This window comes from Pelecanus crispus, chromosome 3, assembly GCF_030463565.1.
Source record: "Pelecanus crispus isolate bPelCri1 chromosome 3, bPelCri1.pri, whole genome shotgun sequence".
Lineage (NCBI taxonomy): Eukaryota > Metazoa > Chordata > Aves > Pelecaniformes > Pelecanidae > Pelecanus > Pelecanus crispus.
Window position 1 is genome coordinate 106,346 of NC_134645.1, and position 20,982 is coordinate 127,327.

At 44.7% G+C, this 20,982-nt stretch overlaps 1 protein-coding gene across 1 annotated transcript in view; it reads right to left on the reverse strand.

The window, feature by feature from the left end:
* Positions 1–20,982, reverse strand: part of RIN2 (Ras and Rab interactor 2) — a 53,016-nt gene that overhangs the window by 6,939 nt on the left and 25,095 nt on the right. The window contains exons 5-8 of the mRNA XM_075707400.1: positions 19,198–19,270; positions 15,648–15,739; positions 11,426–12,556; positions 1,513–1,818 (exon numbers count right to left, since the gene is read on the reverse strand). Coding sequence (XP_075563515.1) covers positions 1,513–1,818; positions 11,426–12,556; positions 15,648–15,739; positions 19,198–19,270 — 1,602 coding nt within the window. The remainder of the gene's footprint in view (positions 1–1,512; positions 1,819–11,425; positions 12,557–15,647; positions 15,740–19,197; positions 19,271–20,982) is intronic.

Consider the following 20,982-nt stretch of genomic DNA (forward strand, 5'->3'; position numbering starts at 1 on the left):
TAGGTCTGCCTGCGCTCCTATCACTTTTATTGCATTTAAGTATTTTCTACACAGAAAGTTATGTGGCCAAATCTCTGAGTCCGGCCCAGCTGTGTTCATTGCAGAACTGGTGTGATGGTCACTTAAACCACCAAGAGCAGGAACCAACTTAAACTCCGGTGAAACTCTAGATGACTGAAGGGCTGATATCTGAAGTTACACCAGCTAGGGCATACCCTCCGGGTATTACACTATTATCTGGCTGAGAGTACATGACAAAGCAGATACTCAAACAGCTGCTGGTTCAATGCGTTGTGGGTTTTTTTGGGGTGGTCCCCCCCCCCCCCCCCCCCAGACTTCACATGACAAAACACAACAACCCAAGGAGCATTTGCCACATCTTAGCCCAAGCCCCAAAGTGCAACAGTTAACCGGCAGCAACCTCTCAACATTTTTGTTCTGCATGTTGGAAATACCTTATTCAATGTGATAACACAGCACGGAGAAAAGAGCTTACAGGACTTCAGGCCAAGACTCCTACACCCATTTTAAAATGCAGGATTTTGCACAGAAATAAGCCGGGCAGGAGCTCAGACCTATATCTTGCAAAAGCGCCTGGGGGTCTTCAACAGCCACAGGCTTTCGCCATTCATCTCAAATCCCAAAAGAAAGTAGGCATCTTGATCAGCACTGGACCCAGTTGCACATTCAATGCTCATTTAGAAAGAAAACTGCCAACCGCCTGCAGCAGCTTATACTTGCTTAGGGGGAAAAAAAAAAATCTCCCACTACCACCAGCATTGCTTCACCTTAGCTCGTGACCTACCACAGCAGTGTCAGATAAGACGTCAAGCAACAGAGTTGCACCTATGAATTCATGCCATCCAGCACAGCATTTTAATTGTGCCAATGACTACTCAGCAGGTCTTAACTGTGTAGTTCCATTTCATTATCTAGGTTTCAAGGTCACTTTTGGACTCTTGCTACAATGTAGAAATAGATGTTATTTCTTTTCTAAAACCACTAAAGAAAGCGTCCAAATGAGAACATTCAGAGGCACAGCAAGCCAAAAATACTGGATCAGAGGCTGCTCTCCTCCACCCATTAACACAGAGCCCTTGTAGCTGTCATATTGCATACACGCTATTGAATTACTATAGCTAAATACAGGGTGTTACCTTTATTAAAATTTCCAGAAAGATACTCATTTAGAACCAGTGTCAAATTTAAGGCTCACAGGACAGCCTTTCTGACAGCCAACTTCAAAAGCTTACGGTTAAGCAAAGCTGGGGTTTTTTTAAGCTGCTTCACAACTCTGCTTCACGCTGAATTTGTAAGATGTGCTGCCAGATGCATCAGAGATATCAGGAAACAAGCAGAGAGAAAGAATCCCTCTCAAAAGGGCAAGGAGATGCTAGGAGAGCTCCAGGAGAAGAATATGTGTCTGCAGAATCAGATGGTCTGATTTCCTCCGCCGAAAGACAAGCCCAGGTTTGGAATATCAGTGAACTCGAACTACGAGAAGCACCATACCTGAGTTATTCTCCATAACAGTATAAATCAATTTGCAAACTCTCAGCAGCAGCATGACTTTCTTTTCAGGTGAATACATTTTCTGCATGGTCATGAACTTGACTTTAATCTTCTCAACGTCCACAAAGTCTGGTGTTGGAACAAACACACCCAGTTCCTGAGGATTCCTCTGCCGCACCAACTGCAGGTTTTCCTTTAGCTGTTTCCAAGAACCATCTGCGGTATGAAACTCTTTCAACATCGCTTCAATGTGGCCCTTCAATGGCTTCAGAATGCACTTATGCATGGCCTTCTCCAGGACAACATCTGCAACGGGAAAACACAAGTCCAGCTGACTTCCTCCTCTAGAGCAGAGCCAATATTAATATAACCATTCCCAAACCTACTTGCTAAGGCCTATTTATTATACAAGTTGAGTTTCCAGATGTTTGTTAACAAGAAAACAAAAGGCAGAACAGAATCCGTATTCCATTTTTATTTATGGCAATGTGGTAAATACAAAAAAAACCCACAAAAGACAGACTACAGACTGTCACAAAAAGAAAAAAAAGGAAAAAAAAAAAAAAGAAAAAGAAAAAAAAAGGCAAGCTGTGGCTCCAGTTAACTTTTTCTTTTGTTGACCAGAAGTCTCTGAGTTTATTTTACTTTGAGCTCAGCCTTTAACTCCCAAACTTAAAGTAAAACGCAGTCAAAACCGTAACTTTTGTCTGCTTTGGCATGAAAGCCCATCCTTTTTGCATAGTTTCCATCAGAAACTATAACTCAACCACAGTGTCCTAAAACTTGGCTCAACTTGTCAAGATCTTTATGAACTTGGACAGATTATGGTCTTTAAACTATAAATGAAAGCCAAGCTGTGTTTGTCCAGCTTCAGATTTCATCATGCAGGCTTATATACAGCTTTGTCATCAAGTTTGAAGTTCTTTGTTTGGCAATAGTGTGCACGAGGCACAGTAACCACTAACTTAGTTTTTTCTTTTTTTAAATTTTTTATTCTTGTTCTACTCAAGTTTTCCTTTAAGAGTCATTCTCCATTTTCAAAGTATGGACCACATCAACAGAGAAAGCTCTTTGCTAAACGTTTTCTCCGAAAACCTTTACTTTATAAGCTAATTTCCTCTCCCACTCAGCGTCCCTATAGCAACATAGCTTACATTAATAATTAGCTTACATCAATTGTTTGTACCATAGCGAACTCCCACAGGCACAAGAGAGACTGGGGACCCTTCAGCCTGGCCACTGCACCAACACCCTGACGGTGGGGCCGGACCAGAGCCTAGAGTAGGCAGATGTACTAGGGGAGCACGGGGACCAAGAGCAGAAGGAGGAGAGACTGTGTTGCTGCTCGATCACGCATTTATGAGCTAGAAGTGGATATTCCTGCTACTAGCGGTGACTCATTAAAGTTTCATTAAATCTCATGCCCTTTCCAGGTTGCCTGTTCTTACGTGTTTTTCTTAGACCACAGTCTCTTTCTCTCCCCACCCCGCCTTTTTTTTTTTTTTTTTTTAATTGCAGACTGTTTCTAAGGCTTGGGATTTACACACCCCCATCCCGAACAAGCATTACCCACTTCTGTTTTCTTGCTTTTGCTTTATGCTGTCTTATTTCATCCTTGTGTTCAGCCATTTTTCCTTTTGGGTCTTCATACCTCTCTCTCCCACACAAACATGCCCTTCACACACTCCTCCTCTTATGGTGCCTTTGCTTCATACATAGCGTTTATTCTGCGTTTGTCTGGCACGCGATTCCCAAATGTTCAACTCTATTGGGAGCTCCCATCTACCCTATCCCAGTCCTGCTGGGGCTTGTGTAGCTTCTCTTGCTATTTTCCCCTCCTGAGACCCTGATGGAGGTGGCAAAGCCGTGTCTGCTTCATTCCTGGATGCTTTAAATGCATCTGGGCGCTCTCTCGCAACGGAGACTGCAAAAGCTACTGGAAGGGAGGAAGAGTGAACTTGAGGAGTAGCATTTGCCCTCCCATTTTCTAGATTTCCCTATGGCCACCACTAAAGGCATAACCAGTCTGACACACGTTCTTGATGGCCTGTCACACAGCGTGAAGGGTGGACCCAGCTTCCCACCAGACCAGAGCCACCAATTACACGTAACAAGCGGCAACATTTCGAATGACTGATCCTTATCTATTGTACTTCCTAGAGCCACACGATCACCGCTGACAGCGCTACCAAGCCAGTCAGGAAAGCAGAAGCATCACCCCTTCTGCAGAGTGACAGAAACTGCCTCTCCCTGCCATCAAAGCCATCCTCAGGGCTCAGGGGGCAGAAGTATTTTTCCACCAAGAAAAATGCACAAATCTCACGCATGGGTACGTTAGCTAGCTAAGTTTCTAGAGGGTGCACATAGTTCCTTGCTAGCTTCACTGATAATGATTTTTTTTTTTTTTTGACAATTCAGCTTGCTTTATTTATTTCTACTGCCTGTTCAGTTTTTTAAATAGCAGAAACACCAACTGCTTTGCTTGTAAGCGGAACACCTCTGCAGTTTGCATTCTAACCGCCTGGTCTCGTTTAAGTCAAAATTAAAGCAGTCAGTGCTGCCAAACATTACGTTAAGCAAGAGAACTCTCTATCCTCATGAAATTTTAACTCCCACAGGCTTCCACTAGAAGTTCTGCACATGAATAGTTAGCGTCAGCCATCCTTCATCTCAACAGAGCTGGGTCACCAACCGCATTTGGTCACAGGAGGCTCAATAAATTGTAAAGAATTCAGCATGTAAATGAATGTAAATAGATGTAAAGAATTCAGATTGGAAAACTCAGTACCCTCTGTGACTGATCCCTATAGGCTCCAGGCTGGAGCTAGTTCAGCTGCTGCCTGCAGTATCAGTATGGAGGAGCTGCAGCAGCAGTCCCTCTCCAGAGGCTGCAGGAACTGGATGCTGCCAGGAGGCAAAATTCCTCCACAGAGCCCCCGTCCTTGGTTGGGGCCAGGCTTGTTATCGGTAGGCGAGAAGGGGAAGCCTTAAGTCTTTTGCCCTCAACCCTTAGTAAGTTAGTGCCACTCCTACAGCTTCCCATACAGACGAATCGCACAGATTTTTACAGCTGTGCAAGATGGCGAGGAGGCGTTCTTTCGTATTTGCCATTCGTCACAGGCTCCAAAAGCAGTGCCAGGAAATTGCTTTGAAATTTACTCGATCACATTCCACATTTTCTCCAGGAACTTAAATTGATTTGAAGCAGCACAGAGGACAAGAGCAGACAGCGGCTGCGCTCAAAGCTCCGCGCAAGGTCCGAGTACTTACTGCCGAAGACTGTTCCTAATGGTTTTGGTGCCGTTAACGCAATCCGGTAAATAAAAATAGGACGGGATATTTGGTAAAGCATCCTTCAGTGCTGTTCAGTGTCTATATTACAGCTGATAGGAGACAAATGAAATACAGGACATATAGCTGGCATTCCAAAGAGATACTAACTGCCTCAGCTTGGTAAGGGTAGACTGAGAGAAACTGTCATTTTAATGCAGCATGTTTGCACAGAACTACGCAGCAAACAAGGAAGTGACTAAGACATGACAATTTTAAAAAACAAAACCAACAACAACAAAAACAGACACCCCCCCCAAAAACCCCGCCACTAAACCAACCAGCCAAACAAACAAAAACAACCCCAAAACACCACACAGCCTTTTCTTCTCTCATGAATTCTTGGCACAAACTTAAAAACCACGGAGTTCTGCCCTCAAATTAAGTAGCAGCAAATTCAAGCAAGCTCATGAGGCCAACAATGTAGCAAGATTGATAAGGACGAGACTACTTTTTTTTTTTTTCCCCTTTAAACAGTCAATAATAACACCTATATGTATCCTAATGAATATAAACCCTATATAAATATTTATATTATTACTAAAGCCTGGAAGGACAGCATTTCTTGTGATCTGGGTCTCAGACCAATATTCAGTGTCAAAAGACACCTATAAGCATGTTTGGGATCAGACCACCCAACTATTTACCCTTTCCTTCTGAACTGCCATTACGGCCCCTTTCAGAGAAAGGTGTTTCTGGATATGATCCCACAAAACAATTCCCAGTGTCCTGCTTTCAGTTACAGTAGAGTTAATTTTCTTCCTAGCAGCTGGCATAGTGCTGCGTTTTAGATGTAGTATGAGGATAATGCTGATAACACACTGATGTTGTAGTTGTTGCTCAGTACTGCTCACGTCAGTCAAGGACTTCTTCAGCTTCCCATGCTCTACCAGGGGCACAAGAAGCTGGGAGGGGGCACAGCCAGCAGAGCCGACCCAAACTGGCCAGAGGGACATTCCATAGCAAATGACATCACGCTCAGTATAGAAACTGGGGGGAGTTAGCCGGGGGGCCGCTGCTTGGGGACTGGCTGGGTGTTGGCTGGCAGGTGGGGAGCTGTAGCATTGCTTGTTTTGCCTAGGTTTTGTTTCTTTCTCTCTCGTCGTTCTCCTTTTCATTACAATTTTTTATTATTTTTCAATTATTAAACTGTTCTTATCTCAACTGATGAGTTTTCTTACTTCTGCCCTTCCGATTCTCTCCCCCATCCCACCGGAGAGGGGAAGGGAGGGTGAGCAAGCGGCTGCGGGGTGCTTGGTTGCCTACTGGGGCTAAACCACGACACCCAGCCAGCAGCAGCTTTCACTGTTTAACTTCTAACGGCCACAAAAAGTATAGGAGGGTCTCCCAGGCAAATTAGCGTCTAAGTTGTGAATTGAGGACCTATCCTTTGCATTAACATCTCTGTATATTTCTCAGATACAAACTGGCAACAAAAATTCCTATTTACTTTAGCATACACAAAGTGTTTTCTAATAGCCTCCCAGGATGACTAATACTCCAAAACCAAAACAGGCACTCTTCAGATTTTTTTTTTTTTTTTTTTAAAATTGAATATCATTTCAGCAGGGCGCCATGTAGCGTTCCTGAAATTATACTTATAATTAGCCTCTAGCCTCAAAATGGGAACTGGAAATGCTTTGATAAATGAATTGTAAAGGCCAGCCAGCTAGTTTCGTTGTGACTTGTGGACGCACATCTGTATCCTGTGCTGACATGCTATTTTGTTTTGCTGCAAACCACATGAGTCTGCATCTAGAGAGGACAACATATTAGTCATCGCAAGTGTCCTTACGCAGCCTCTTTACAACCCTCGCTGCCTGAAATTGCAGGCACGCTCTCAGCTTTTCCAGGCTGTCAGTTCACCTGTTACCAACTGTTGTTGCTCCTCTGAGATCACCTCTCAGTTTCCAGTCCCTGCATTTACACACACAAGCCCTGTTTATCATCTACAATGGCTGAACCATTCATCAGTAAAAGAAAGGGCTCAGTAAAAGACTGAGCCAACCTGGGAACCGTCACAAAAGGGCGCAGCAGCGTTGCCTGGGAGGCTGAAAGCAGAAGGTTGCTTTGGAACACCATGGCGTGTACACGCAGGACACCTGACTACGCTGCATTTGCTTTGGTTTGGATTTTCCTAATGTCTTGCATGTTCACAGACTGGCATGACTGATACAGATCTATTTTAAGACAGCTCATGTCAGGAGGGCCAAGTGTGCAGTTCTTGGTGGATGTCTACAGTGACACACACCTAGCCCACGGTGCAGGCAAGGGCATCTCCTCTGCAGAAGCAAGACTCGAAAGCAAGACCTCACACAACCCCCATTCCTTGATAATCCGCACAACCCCAAAAACAAGAGGTAGGACTGAGGTGGGCCACGGACAGGCGGCGGTGGCAGAAGTTGAGCGACTAGGGAAGAAAGGTGTCTAGGTAAACCTCCCCTCATTTTACCTACATAAAGCACACCAATGAATCACAGAACTATCTGTGCTAGGTTTGGTTTGCTTTAATCAGCTGTGGGTTAATTAAAACTCATGCCATAGCTGTGTGGTAAACACATGTCTTCTCTTAAAGAAGAAGTAATAAAGGAGCAGGGAATAAGTCACAAAGCAAATCAAAGGGATGGTCAGGAAAGGGAGAACCAAATCCTTTGCCTCTGCTCAGCACTTTTACCGCTGCTTCTTACTTGCCTATCCCCCTGCTCCTGTAGCGAAAGGAGTAGTGCTGGGGGACACGTTGGTCAGCCTCAGCTCAACACGAAAAGATACTAGCATGAATGACAGGGTAGGGGCGCAGGACACCAAAACAAATGTACAAGCACCTAAAAAGTAACACAGTGCTAAAAAGCAGCCAACGTGAGTTTTTCAAGAAGAAATGGTGGCATACCATTCTAATTGCTTTAAGAGGAGAATTGGATCAGTGAAGAGGGGAGAAGGGGGTGGGCTGCATCTTAACCTTTTTAAGACCCGTAACCCTATTCCATGCAACTTTCCTATAAGCAAACAAGGGAAATACTGACTTGCTGTAATTAACACGAGTGCATGAATGGGTACATAAAATACTGCGCTGAGAGCCAAATTATCAATGATTGACTGTCAAACGACAGATATTTGAAAAGAGGTACCACGTGAGTCAGCCCTGGGCTTTAGTCTATTTAGTATTTTCATTAAAAATTTGGATGATAAAGCAGACAGTTCACATACAAAATCCTCATCCAATATCATGGCGGGGGTGGGAAAAGGACATCACCAGTCCTTTAGAGAGCAGGTTTAAAGTTATCTTCATAAGCGGCAAACAGGCCTAAAGCTAAGACGATAAAATCTCATCAAAACAACAGTAAAACATGGCCTCTCAGCCAGAGGAATATAAAGGCAGAAGCGCTGCTCAGAGAAGCCTCCCTCGGAGCGGCTGGCACACCGGCTCCCGTGGGCAATGGCCTACGCTCCTCCGTACAGCCTCCAGCCCTGTCTGCCGGCGACTCCTGCAGACAGACCCAAGTCCCTGCGACAAGGCACGTCCTGCCACAGCAAGGGGCCAACACGTTCCCTTCGAGCCTCTTTTAACGTTCAACATCTAAAAATCCATTACACACAAATACCAAAACAAAACGGGCAGTGCTGTTCAGGCACCTTTCCACGCATTCAGTTAATACCTTATTGCCAAATTATTTAAACCAGTCATTTCTTGGGCTAGGCCCAGAATTGGGCATCGGGACCAAAGTTGTTCAGGTGTCAGATCCGGCCTGATGATCACCTGGCAAAGTGATGACAGTCAACTTGACTCCTTTCTGGTTCACAGCCAGGAAGAGAGGAAACACAAACAAAAACTCCCAAACATTTGCTGTTCAAGCAGCTGCGTACCATCAGGGTCTCCTCTGACAAGCCCAGGTCTTTATTCTGTGGATACACACGCAGGTGTGGATGACTTTTAAAAAAATACTTTGAGTTCATCCTCAAACAGTAAAAAGCTGTGTGCCTTATTCTTGATTCTGTCCCAATGCTGAATATCCCGTTGTTTTGGGAAGGGTGAACAGTCTACAGTACTAAGATTAGGAGGCACCTGTCGGGAATAATGAGAAACACTGATGCACGTTCTCCAGATGATTTGGCAGAAGTTAAACCATTTGATATGCCCCCTGTCTGGGAAACTGAAAAGATCTCCCACAGAAGTCTTTTGCTTGCAAGTGTCTGGGAAGTCTGTGATGCAGTTCTACAAGAAAAGCTACACGGTCACAAAGATCATTACACAGAAACAAAGATCATTACACAGAAACAGGAGAAAGTCCCAAACACCAAGGGCTCCACTAAGCCTGCGGGGGTGCTGCTCCAGCACGTACCGAAATTCAGGGGACAAGAGCGGGGTAAGGTGAAGCCTGGCTGCCCCAGAGCGGGTGGCCGGCAGCCGCAGTTCTGCTGGGTGGGAGGGAGCGGGAGGCAAGGCCTGGCTCCAGCTCCTCTCCGCAGGGGCAGGACTGGCTGGGGGAGCCGAGAGACCCGAACGGGTTCAGCCGCAGGCTCCCTCCTCGCCCTGCCGCCACCAGCAGCAGGGCCCGAGTCGCAGGATGAAGCGGCTGGTACACAAGCGCGCCCGGCACCCCTTCCTGCGAGCCCCCGGCAGCGCACGGCCGCCGCGGCCCGCTCTGACGCGGCAGTGGCCGGGCCTGGCCGCAGCCCCGAGCTCTGGCACGGACTCGCCACTGCCACGGGACAGTACGTGTCAAACAGAAGGAAGGAGCATTTTCCCAGCAGCGCACATCCAGCCGTAGGCTGGCATGTCGAGAGAAAAAACCTGCACCGCAAAAGTGTAAAGCGACAAGAGAGGATAAATGACTACTCAAAGTTAAAATTCGGGCTGCAGTTCTGTGCTGAAATAGTCAAGCAAAACCACGGATAATAGGCAGGGCTACATTATAAAAAGTTCTCTATAGGGATGACTAAATCTTGCTGTCACATAGTTACCTGCTTAGATCAGCAACATCTGATGCTCCTGACCCACTGTGGTTGTCTGCAGGCTCGAGCCATAGGCAGTAGATGATTCAAAAGCAAGTTCTTCCTTTGTTTAAACTACCTCGCTTTATAAATTAATTGCATTTAATCACATGATCAAAGCCAGACTTTCTGTCACTGAAGAAAACCAATGTAGTTTACTTACTACGTTTCATAGCTTACGCTACTCCAGACTACTCAAACATTTGAAAGCAGACAGAATTTTGCCAGTCTTCAGGCACCCACAGTCCAATTTAACCACACCCTCACAATGAAAAGCGTAAGTCAAACCAAGCTTTCACAAAATTACAAGCAAACTAGATCTGTATTTCTTTGTCAAATATCCAGTACTCTCTGCAGAAATCCGTGCAAAAATGCTCCTGCGCAACTGCTCAGTTCGCTGTTTTTTCTTCCACACAACACCCACATAATATTCTTTATTATTCTAGCGAGAACATTACACGTCTTTGAAAGAGTCTCGATTTCAAGGACACCCTTCGCAGTGTTATATTTGCTTTAGCAGTGCTTATTACTTTTGCTTGACTTTGTGTAAATGAAGTTGAGGTTACATGAGAATACTTCCCCTTGGTCAAGGACAGACAGAAACGGCAACATAAAATCTCCCTCCAGTCCCAGAGAAATAACTATCTGCCAATTTTGCATCGAGCCAACTGTTGGGACACTGGGGCACAGGAGAAAAACAAGCAAATTAGGACTGAAGTGAGCTCACAAGGAAAGTATTCTGCCCTGAGGGATGTTTACCTCCTAAATGCGGCTTATAGTCTCTTTTACAAATACTGCTCAGACTCGGCAAGATAGAGGGGCAGTGAGATTTTATACAGCAACAATGATTTCACTTTTGCGGATACACAAGTCTGTCTCTGTTTTTAAAACATGTATTCAAATACATAACTTATCTGCAACCATTTATAAACATGTACATGTAACAGAGAGGTACAGAAATCCTGAGATTAGCAGCCCCTTCTCTCTCTTGCACACATTTGCTTGTTTTTTAAAGCTCTCGTATATCTTTTTAGTTAGCTTTAAGTGCAGCTTTACTAGGAGTGAACGAGAACGTTTAGAAGAATAAGATTTATTTCAAAAGTAAGTTGCTATAAAATGTGTCTCTGCTCCTAACTGTCACTGGCTTAGAATAAGTTCTCGTTTTACAGCTACAATCCATATGGTTAAAATTGGCACAGTTTTGGCCCAAGCATTGCAACAACTTCAGCCCAATTCAGGGAAAAAATACATGTGTGCCAGCAAATAAAGGATTCTGTATTGTTAAGAGTACAGCAGCTAAAAAATAAAATTTAAAAACCCAGTAATAATCGCAGGAAAAAAGTCCATACTGCTATACAGCTATTTTAAGGATAACTTTTTACGAACAACTTTGCAGCATAGTTCTGAGCTGCTAGGATGATTGGGGGCTGGGGAGGTGCGGGGCTGTTTTGTTTTCAGACTCAAATACTCAGTGGATCGCACTCTGCTAGCAAAGTCAACTCCACCTTTCCAAACTGGCACAAAGACTATCACCACTGTGAAGACAGATGACACATTTTCACCTTCCCCCAAAACACAGGACAGTGTTTCTTACCTATTTGGTCCTCGGGAATCAGCGATTCAATTGGGGGATCAAGTTCGGAGCTTTGGGACAAATAGTTCTTGACTTGGGTCATGAACTGCCGAATCGTTTGCAGCATATCAGTGCTCGAAACATGGCACTCCTTGTTTTCCTGGAGAAAGCTGACATAGTCCTGCACCAGGCATCCAAAATAAGTGCGTTTGTCCTGGGACATCTCCGCAATTTTCTTAATCATCCTCTTTTCAGGGGTCATGAAGGAACTGAAAACTCCACTGACTTTCCGTAGCTGAGATTTCACAATCTTGGGGAGAACAAACGAACTGTTTCTTTTCTTCTTGGGCTTCAGAGGGGGTGCCATGCTCTCTTGGTCGCTTTCCCCCTCAAAATCCTCCAGGCTGCTGTTAGTGTCCCCCTCATAGCCAAACAGCGGCATGTTCCGATCGAAGTCCAGCGAGTCAGACGAGGAGGTGGAAATGCTCATGTCGCTCAGCCTCTGCCTGCCTCCATTCCAGGGTATGTGTGACTCAGAGCTGGTAGCTACCGTCTTTTTGGCGGCTCCTGGAGCCAGCTCCGGCAGGGTTTCACCTGGAACGCCGGCAGCTTTGGGCACGCTCACCGAGCTGCAGCCAGGTCGAATTACTGCTGCCGTCTTCGAGCTGCCTTCCACCTCTGAGCAAACAGCCTGCTTCTTCAGCCGAGGAGGTGGAATAGGGGTTGGTTTATTCTGCAGCAAATCCAAGCCTCTCTCTTTCTTATGGTTGACTGTTTCTGGCATGCTCGCCTGCTTTATAGTCCTGGAAAGCTGCGGACTCGTGAGGATGCTATTAATAGAAGGTGGCGGCGGCCGGGGCGGGGGGGAGCGAGGCCTCGCCGTGCCATTCACGTCTTGAGCTCTCGGGCTCTGCCTTTTCAGACTTCCACTGACATCCTGGCTGTGCACTTTTAAGAAGAGGGGATTAATGAAACACAGCGCTCCGTTGGTCTGGCTGCACTCCAGCTCCGAAGGCGTTCTGGTTCGTATAGAATGCACTCCATTTATAAGGCAGAGCTGACGCGAGTCTTTACAAGCACCGTCCAAAGGCGCAGGCCTACGGGGAGGTGAAGGATCTGGGGGGTTGCTGTTAGCTGGGGAGCTCCAAAAGTCTGAAAATCATCATTGTGTTAGCGTAAGAATGCAAAACAGAATGCAGATAGCTTTCAGAACATTCAGCTTAATGTCATCGGTTTCAAGTATTAAGAAATTTAGACAAGCTTTTATTAATTCAAGGGGGGGAAAAAAAAATTCCAAGCGAACCTCTTAAAGCACCACCAGACATAATTGCATGCTACACTCCTGGGGCTGCTCATTTTTAAGTATCATGACCAAAGCGTAGCTTCAAATCAGCCCACTGAACTAAGCTGAAAAATAAACTGAGAATCAAAGAGAGGAATGGAGACTATAACACAGTAATTCTTACCAACTTGAGACTGAAATGAACACAAACTACTCACTAGCATCTCACTCAGGAGAAATAAGCCTAGATTCTCCGCTAATATAAATAAGCTCACTCCATTAAAGACAACAGTTAGGCTGATTTACACCAGCTGATGGCCACTTATGGCAACTCAACAAAAATTTTGATTTGGTTTCTTTTGATAGGGAACAAAACAAACTACACATGACAAGACAGCTCACATTTTGCTGCAGTGGGTGCACACACAATCTTTAGCGATGCAGACCAAATGCTCGCGTGTCTTTAAGGGCGCTGGCCTGCAGCCCTGCCTTTGCAATGGTGACACAGTTTGCCTGAGGTTTTAGACGCTCAGTAGCACATAAACAGACATAATGTGCAGTCCCACACCAGCAGTGTGGAAAACATGTACTAAACCAGCAAGTTTCAGCTGCAGCCTCTGCACTTGTCCTGGCAAAGTGTCAGCACCTTTGTGAAACCGAGTCAACGGTAAGGCCCATCGGCTCCTGAAAGCACCAAGATTGAAACCAGACAAGCCCTTGAGGACAGCAATTGGACTGAAATAAGAGAGGAATACCAGAGGAGGGAAATTTTGCTAAAATTTGCCAATCTTGACGTGGCCCCTTCTCTTGTAGTGTCAAGATGCCCCACTGGGGCTGTTAAGCAATGACACCTGGGCCCAACTGCATGAATGCCAAGCACTCCACAACAGGGTCCATGCCCGATGGCTGTGTCTTGCCTACAGGGCAGATGACAGGAGATGGCCCTGGTGATAGGCCACTGCCAGAGAACATCTGTAGGCACAGACATATTTCTCTACACAGTCATGCAGCGCTGCCATTTTCTTCCTGCTCCATGACTTCACATCCTGCCTGCAGGTCCCTCAGCAGACTGGTTAGCGTGCCTGGCATGTGGGCTGTTGCAAACGCACGTGATGTAAGTGCTGCTGCAGGTGAAACACAAGAGAGACAGAGAGGGAATCCTGTGTTCAGCACATGAAACCTTACAGGTTGGCAACAGCCTTGAAACCTTGACCACCAGTTCTTCCTGATGCGGTTTGCGGGGCTACATGCTGTTGACCTGCCTTGTGCAGTTCTCCCTCTGAGCCTACAGCGTAACAGAGCTCTGACAGGAGCTACAACCCTCTGTGTTCAGACCAGGGTGCTTTGTGCCTACATGTCGCTTAAGGAAAGCTTGCACTTAACAGGAAGGGCCCTTGGGACTTTTTAGGCATGTCTTGGGTCCACAGCGTTGGAGGGCTGACTTTCTGCTGTGCTCTTTGGCACGTGGACACCTAAAACTCCATCAAAACATCAACTTTGTTGTTGGTTTTTGCTCACAGAAACTGTGATCTTAACCTGGTGTATAGCAGGTAATTGATCCCAAATACATCAACCACGGAGTTAGACGCTGATCCGTCTGTCTCCTCCTCAGCTTTCAAATGTATTAGCTTAAAGAAACAACACACACAATGCAGACAGAGACTGTTCAAGAGCAAGACTAACTGTGCAGCAAGTAGGCCACGATGCTCTCAGGTACCGAGGACAAAAACAGCGTGGTTAGTCTGGAGGGCTTGCTCAACAGCACCATTCTCATCTCCTATGGAGAAACTCACTTAATGTTACTTTAGGGCTTCCAGGTGTCACTGGGAGACTGTCTTCACTACACTCTACCCCAACCAGACCCACCCCCCCCCCGTCTTTTTTTTTTCCTTCCTGTCCAAACATTCACCTAATCAACAGTTCCATGTTTGCCTCTATTCCAACAAAAGTCCATACTTTCAACAAATTACCTAACCTCCCAGATAAGCAGTTCAGAAGTCATTTGTCTCCTCTCTAAAACAAATCCCTTAATTGCATCACTACTGCAGCAAGACAAAATGCAAAGCAGCGCAATACTTCCCTGTGTTTGGCTTTGCTGCAGAGTCCCAAACAGTTCTAGAGAGACTCACGCTAACTCTCTGATTTACTGAGGAGCTATTTCTGAATCAAAGATTATTCAAAAATCTACTGGGACAAAGACTGCTGACAGTCACCCCTCCCTTCCTGCAAAAGGAAGCGAGGCCGTTCAGCTCTTTGCAGGAGTTGCTCAATCTGGGTGGAGCCCATGTTTCAAATCCCACCAGGCTTTGTGTCTCCTGCAAGCTCAAGGTACGTTTTACAACGAGCCTGTATTTGGTTGTGGCAGTCAAGCGATGCAAGGACATGTCCTTGCGTTTTCTTCTGTAATTTTACAAATCTCACCAAACCAACGTGCATGGATACATTCTGCAGATCCTATGTATATGCGCCTCCTTCCATTAATAGGCTACTGCACTGAGCCACTGATCTCAAAAATCACCATTCTAAGATCACACGTCAGTCTGAAAGACATTTTCTTAACAGGGAACCTCAGTTCTTACACTCTCCTGGCAACTCCAGCAAATTATCAAGCTAGCGCCTGCTGTGTAAGCCCACAGCCAACATCAGCCCTTGGAGGAGAAGCTGTATCAACCTCTGTCTGGGGATTTTGAGACTTGCTTTGCTGAAGGGCTGCCCAGAGAGGGGAGATGAGAAGGAAGGAAACAGCGCTAACAAAAATATCACAGAAGGCACGGAAGGAAGGAAGAGCACCAAGGTCACCATTTGGCAAGTACAAGGTTGGGCCTTCCCAATAAAAGAGGCTGCTTTTCCAAATGAAATCTGTATCATCACTGATGAATATGAACTACTTACTGATACAGACTGCGTCTTCAAGCTTACAGCAATGCTACAGGGAATGACATCTATTAAAGAACTACTTACTCAGTCCAAGCTGAGCAATCTCTTCAAGTTGAGCTTCTGTCTTTGCTGCAGCAATAGCATGAGGCAATTTCAGGGTGAACGGAAGGACATCCCTGTTGTCAAAGAGAAAACCAATTATGGTTGTCACAACAACATCCATAGTTTCAAAAGCATTTGTTTTCAACACTGGCAGTGGCTGAGCTCTGATTCTTATTTTCTTCTTGAGCTGTGGCAGGTAGCAAGAGCCTTAAACACACAGCACACGGTGAAAACATGTCCACCCTGGGGCTCCTTTACATTGCAAAGTGGTGTGAAATGCAAATGACAGTCAAGTCCCCAGGACTCTATTTAGACTCATTTCCACAGAGCCATCCCGTATTTTCTCCCATTGCAGCAGAAGCTCTTAGACCTGGTCTTTTATGAGCATACCAGTGAGATGCAAAAGTGTTATCTACCCTTAACCCTTCAGCGAAGCTTCTTATTTTCTGAATATGTTGTTGATTGCTCTCCAAGTTGAATTCCAGTTCTCCAAATAAAGACTTAAACGAGTACTTGGGCAGCTACCCTAAAAATTTCTAAGCTAGTATGTTTTGGCGCTACTCTGTCCTAGGCTGAAAACACACTTCATTAAAGAAAGTCTTTATCATTTATTCTCATATGTGGTTTCTCTTCACTGCATACTAGAAGGTCAATGGCTGTTTACAAAGGGAAATGCATGAATGCATGAACAACAACATAAGCCAAATCCAGTGTAAAAAAGCTTTTAGACAGATTTTTAAGGGACAAAACCACTTAACCACATGTACATTGTATTAGTACTACCATCAACCAATACCATACCTCTTGCCCAGTTGGTACCGAAACACCCTCAAAACAACAGTGCATGCTGAACTGCAAAATCTGTAGTACAAGTACCTATGTAATTTAGAGTAAATGAGAACAAATGGAGGACAGGAATCCTACATACAAGTGGTGTCAGCATAATTTATTTTTTTAAGGCTGTGAATAAGCCAACCATCTGTGGAAGCACAGACAGTGGGTTTGTAATCACATAAATATTCTTTATGTTGCATGTTAACTTGTTGAAAAAGCAGAATCTCAGAACACCACTCAAATTCAAATCAAGCATATGCACGAGACTGATACGCTAGCTAAAAAGTATTTGAGAAGACACTTTCAAATTGTACCACAGATAATCTAGAGTCTAGAACATCATCAAGGACTCAATATAAAGACAGGTAACTCTTGACTCATACAAACTGACTGGGTATCTATTGCAAGAAATTCTCTCTGGTTTTAGGAAATTGTCCTGGTTTTGCTGTGATGTACCAAATGGTATTCTCTCTCACAATAGCTACCTATCTGCTTCCCTAAGAAATCTACACATTTTCCTCTTGCACGCCCATCAGTCCTAGACTGCTGCTTGAAGAGGACAAGGATGCTGGGTAGATGCTGCCACATAAGAAATGTGAGGCAAACGGAAACACTTAGGATGTTTCTCCACTGAATTGGGAAATAAGCATCTGCTTCCAAAAGCATACCCACAATCAAAGACTGAGCTTTGTTTACTGAAATCTCTGGACAGGTTTGCAGCTGAAGTTGTGTTTATTACTGGTATCTGTGGATGGGTTTGCAGCTAAACTTGTGTTTACAAAGATGCACTACGAAAGCTTTAACACCATGTCTCAGTTGCGATCGCCACTCTTGTCACTTCCTTCCCCTAAGGGCAACAAGAAAAGGAACAGAACAATAAACAGGTGAAGAGCCTATTTATGAAATTTTGTACGTGCTTCCTGAATGGAAGGCCCAACTGCATCAGGATACTAAATTCACACTTAGCTGGCTGAAACACCATTAAGAAAATTAAAGCCACTTTGCAGAGAGAGACTCACTTATAAGACTCATGAGCAAAGCAACAAGCTACTGTGTGTCTGTGGGCTGGCTTTTAGCAAATGCAAAGCAACTTGGAGCCTTCAGTGAAAGAAAAGGGATAAACTAATGAAACAACAACAAAAAAACAAACAAACAAAAATCTACATTTGCTGCATCTCCCTGTAGGCACTTAAGAGGGAATTTACCAGAGCCTGGCTACTGTGCAGAACTGAAAGGGTGACAAGATAAGGATTCTCTCATCATTAAACTGCTTTTAAATGCAGTTTCAGCTTGTTTCTTATCTGAGCGCTGACCAATTATTTATGTAGTATAAATGCTTCTTTCATCATGTGCATGTACAGCTTGGCAAAATGGAGACCTGTAACAAAGGGGGTCTAGATGCTTCTCCACCACAAACAAAACCAGTAAACAACCTAAGTGCATCCCTAGTGGGCATCTCCCACAGCAGAAATCACCACTGTCAGCACTAATTGGCAACCTCTTTGCAGTACAAGGACCAAGACCATCAAAGTTGCCTCTCTCCACCTTCCTTCAGAAAATGTGCAGATGTGCAGTTTGGCCGTGTCCTGTCTGTGGATAAATGTAAGGCTTGAGCACCAGTCTGGAAGTTTTCACCAGTAAACTAAAGTCAAATTGAAAACAACGTAAAAGATAAAAAACACCAGCTATTTTTTCCTCCGGAAAACAAGTTGAGTAACTGTCCTGGTGTCGGTTGGGATAGAGTTAATTTTCTTCCTAGTCGCAGGCATAGTGCTGTGGTTTGGATTTAGTAGGAGAAGAATGTTGATAACACGCTGATGGTTTAGTTGTTGCTCAGCACTGCTCATGCCAGTCAAGGGCTTTTCAGCTTCCCATGCTCTGCCAGGGGCACAAGAAACTGGGAGGGGGCACAGCCAGAATAGTTGATCCCAACTGCCCAAAGGGCTGTTCCATACCATACGGCGTCATGGGCAGTATAGAAACTGGGGGGGTTGGCCGGGGAGCAGCGATCGCTGCTCGGGGACTGTCTGGGTATCGGTCGGTGGGTGGTGAGCAAACTGCATTGTGCATCACTTGCTTTGGATATTATTATTGTTATTATCATTATTATATTGTTATTATTATCATTACTATTTTACTTTATTTCAATTATTAAACTGTTCTTATCTCAACCCAGGAGTGTTTCTCACTCTTACTCCTCCAATTCTCTCCCCCGTCCCATCGGGGTAGGGGGAGTGAGCGAGCGGCTGCGTGGTGCTGAGCTGCTGGCTGGGGCTGAACCATGACAGTAACCATAAACCAGAAAGCTGATAAGGCCATTTTTGTTGTTCACAATTTACAGATATCTTGGCTGTCATATTCTACAGTGTGATCTGACATTTTTCCATTATGCTCCAAAAATGCTTTTTACTAGCCATTCCGAGAAACAGACATTGCAAGATAGTTTATGGTGCTTATTAAATGAGTTACAGAGCAGTTAAGACAGCATTACAAGATACCAGCTAAAGTAAAGTTTAACTTGGCAACAGCTCACGGTTGGGTGGGTAACAAAACACCAGCCTTCCAATAATCAGTACCAAATAAGACAGAGACACTTGCTTCCAATTCTCATTTCTCCCATTACCTTCTAAGACTCTTGAGACTCTCATTTTTTCAAGACAGTCTAGCAAATGCAACTCAGAACGTAACACCATCTTACCTGCTAATACAGTAGAAAGCAATGAGCCTGAATAAATCAGCAAAACTTATTCCAGACCCCTCCAAGGAAAACGCTGCAAAGAAAGTTACAAGAGGGAAAGAATCACACATCTATCCACCATTTCTTAGAAAAGCTTAATAAAATGCATCTCAGATTTTTGCATAAAATTATTAAGTTTGCACCATCAAACTAGCTACTGTTTGGTTAAGCGAAAACAACTCTCTGGAGGAGTACATGTCTGTGCTAAAGGCATTTTCAAGAACATACTGATAGTCTTGGTGGTGGGTCTGGTTTTGTATTCCAAACATATGGTCTAATTCCTGGGAAACAGATCAAGTGTGATTAGAATTGCACAACATTTTGCTAATCAACAATAAATCAATCACTGAGGCTTTGTTTGCCCAGTGTACTATTATACCTGATTTTTAAATCTCTTATTTCCTCCTCTTGCATTCCATCCTACTCACTTGCCTTCTCCCCAGATGTGTTAGTGCCTAATGAGATATAAGAAATTTTCATTCACTTGGCAAAAACCATTTAACCTGGAAACCCTGTAAAAAAAGCCTCAGACAATTCTGCTTCATTCCATTGCCTTGCACAATGGGGGAGGAAGACACGAGCAACGCCCTTCATTTTTTCCCACTCTGTACCATTGTTTCTTATTGATATAAATATTTATTTACAGTAATGATGACAGAAGAAGTGACTGCCACCTCACATCAACCTCTCTCTGATTTCAGCAGCAAGTCTCACCCAATGACTACAAAGATCAAGCACAAGATGCTCCTAGAGTGAAATGATCTAGATCTTGTACCTCTGGACATGGCTGAGGCCAGAACAACAGAAGGAAGAGCATTTATGAAATGTAACGGTAGCATAAGACAGGTTCCTCAAGTACACGAATGCCGGTCTCTTGCAGCCTCGGACAACTTCTACAAAGAGGTGAATGTGAAGTCTGTGATTGCTTCAGCCCATCCCCGAGTTAGAAAAGCCAGCTCACAGGGTGACTGCAGCTGGTGTGGCACGCACACTGTAGCTGTTTCACCAGCAGCGGAAGGCTTTTGAAAGTCATCTCCCAAGCAAAGTACTTCCACTGCTGCAGACGCTTCAGACATCTGGGCTGAAACAAGGTGGACTCGCAGGCTTGGTGGGGAAAGCCAAAAGCCACGCAGCAGCTTAGGATTCCTCAGCAACGCCTCTCAGTGAGTAGCAAAGGCGTAATTTTGTCAGTAGTCCATGCTGCAAGGCCAGCTCCCCCACGCAAGGTTCCAGCGCTACTGACTATAAAGTCTGCACGTGAAGCAGAGGAAAACTTAAGTCAGGTACTGATCTTTCATCCAGCCTTTACACTGAAGGACAGGTCAACCTGGTCATTCATGTGCCTGGAAAAAGGGACTTTAAGAGAAACACTAACAATGCAGACATTAAGCACGCAGGTGATCTGGGGGCAGGCTAAGAGAAGATGGGTGTTCAGATCCCTGACTACAATTAAAACCTCAGCTATGACTGGCGAGTAAAAACATCGGCAGATACTTCCCCCTTGTGGTAAAATTTTATTCATGAAAGACAATATATTTTTCTTTTCTAGATGGGAGAGAGGGAATTCATTAGTACAACAAGCATATGAACACAGCCTTAGATCACACAGATTAAATACATCCGTACTACTGTCAGTCAAGCAGCTTTCCACAAATATTAACTCACTTATGTGAGAGAGATGACTTCGTGGCTGAAAAAAACCAAAACGGAAAAAAACCTGTCATTGATAGCTTTCTCTTCTCTTTG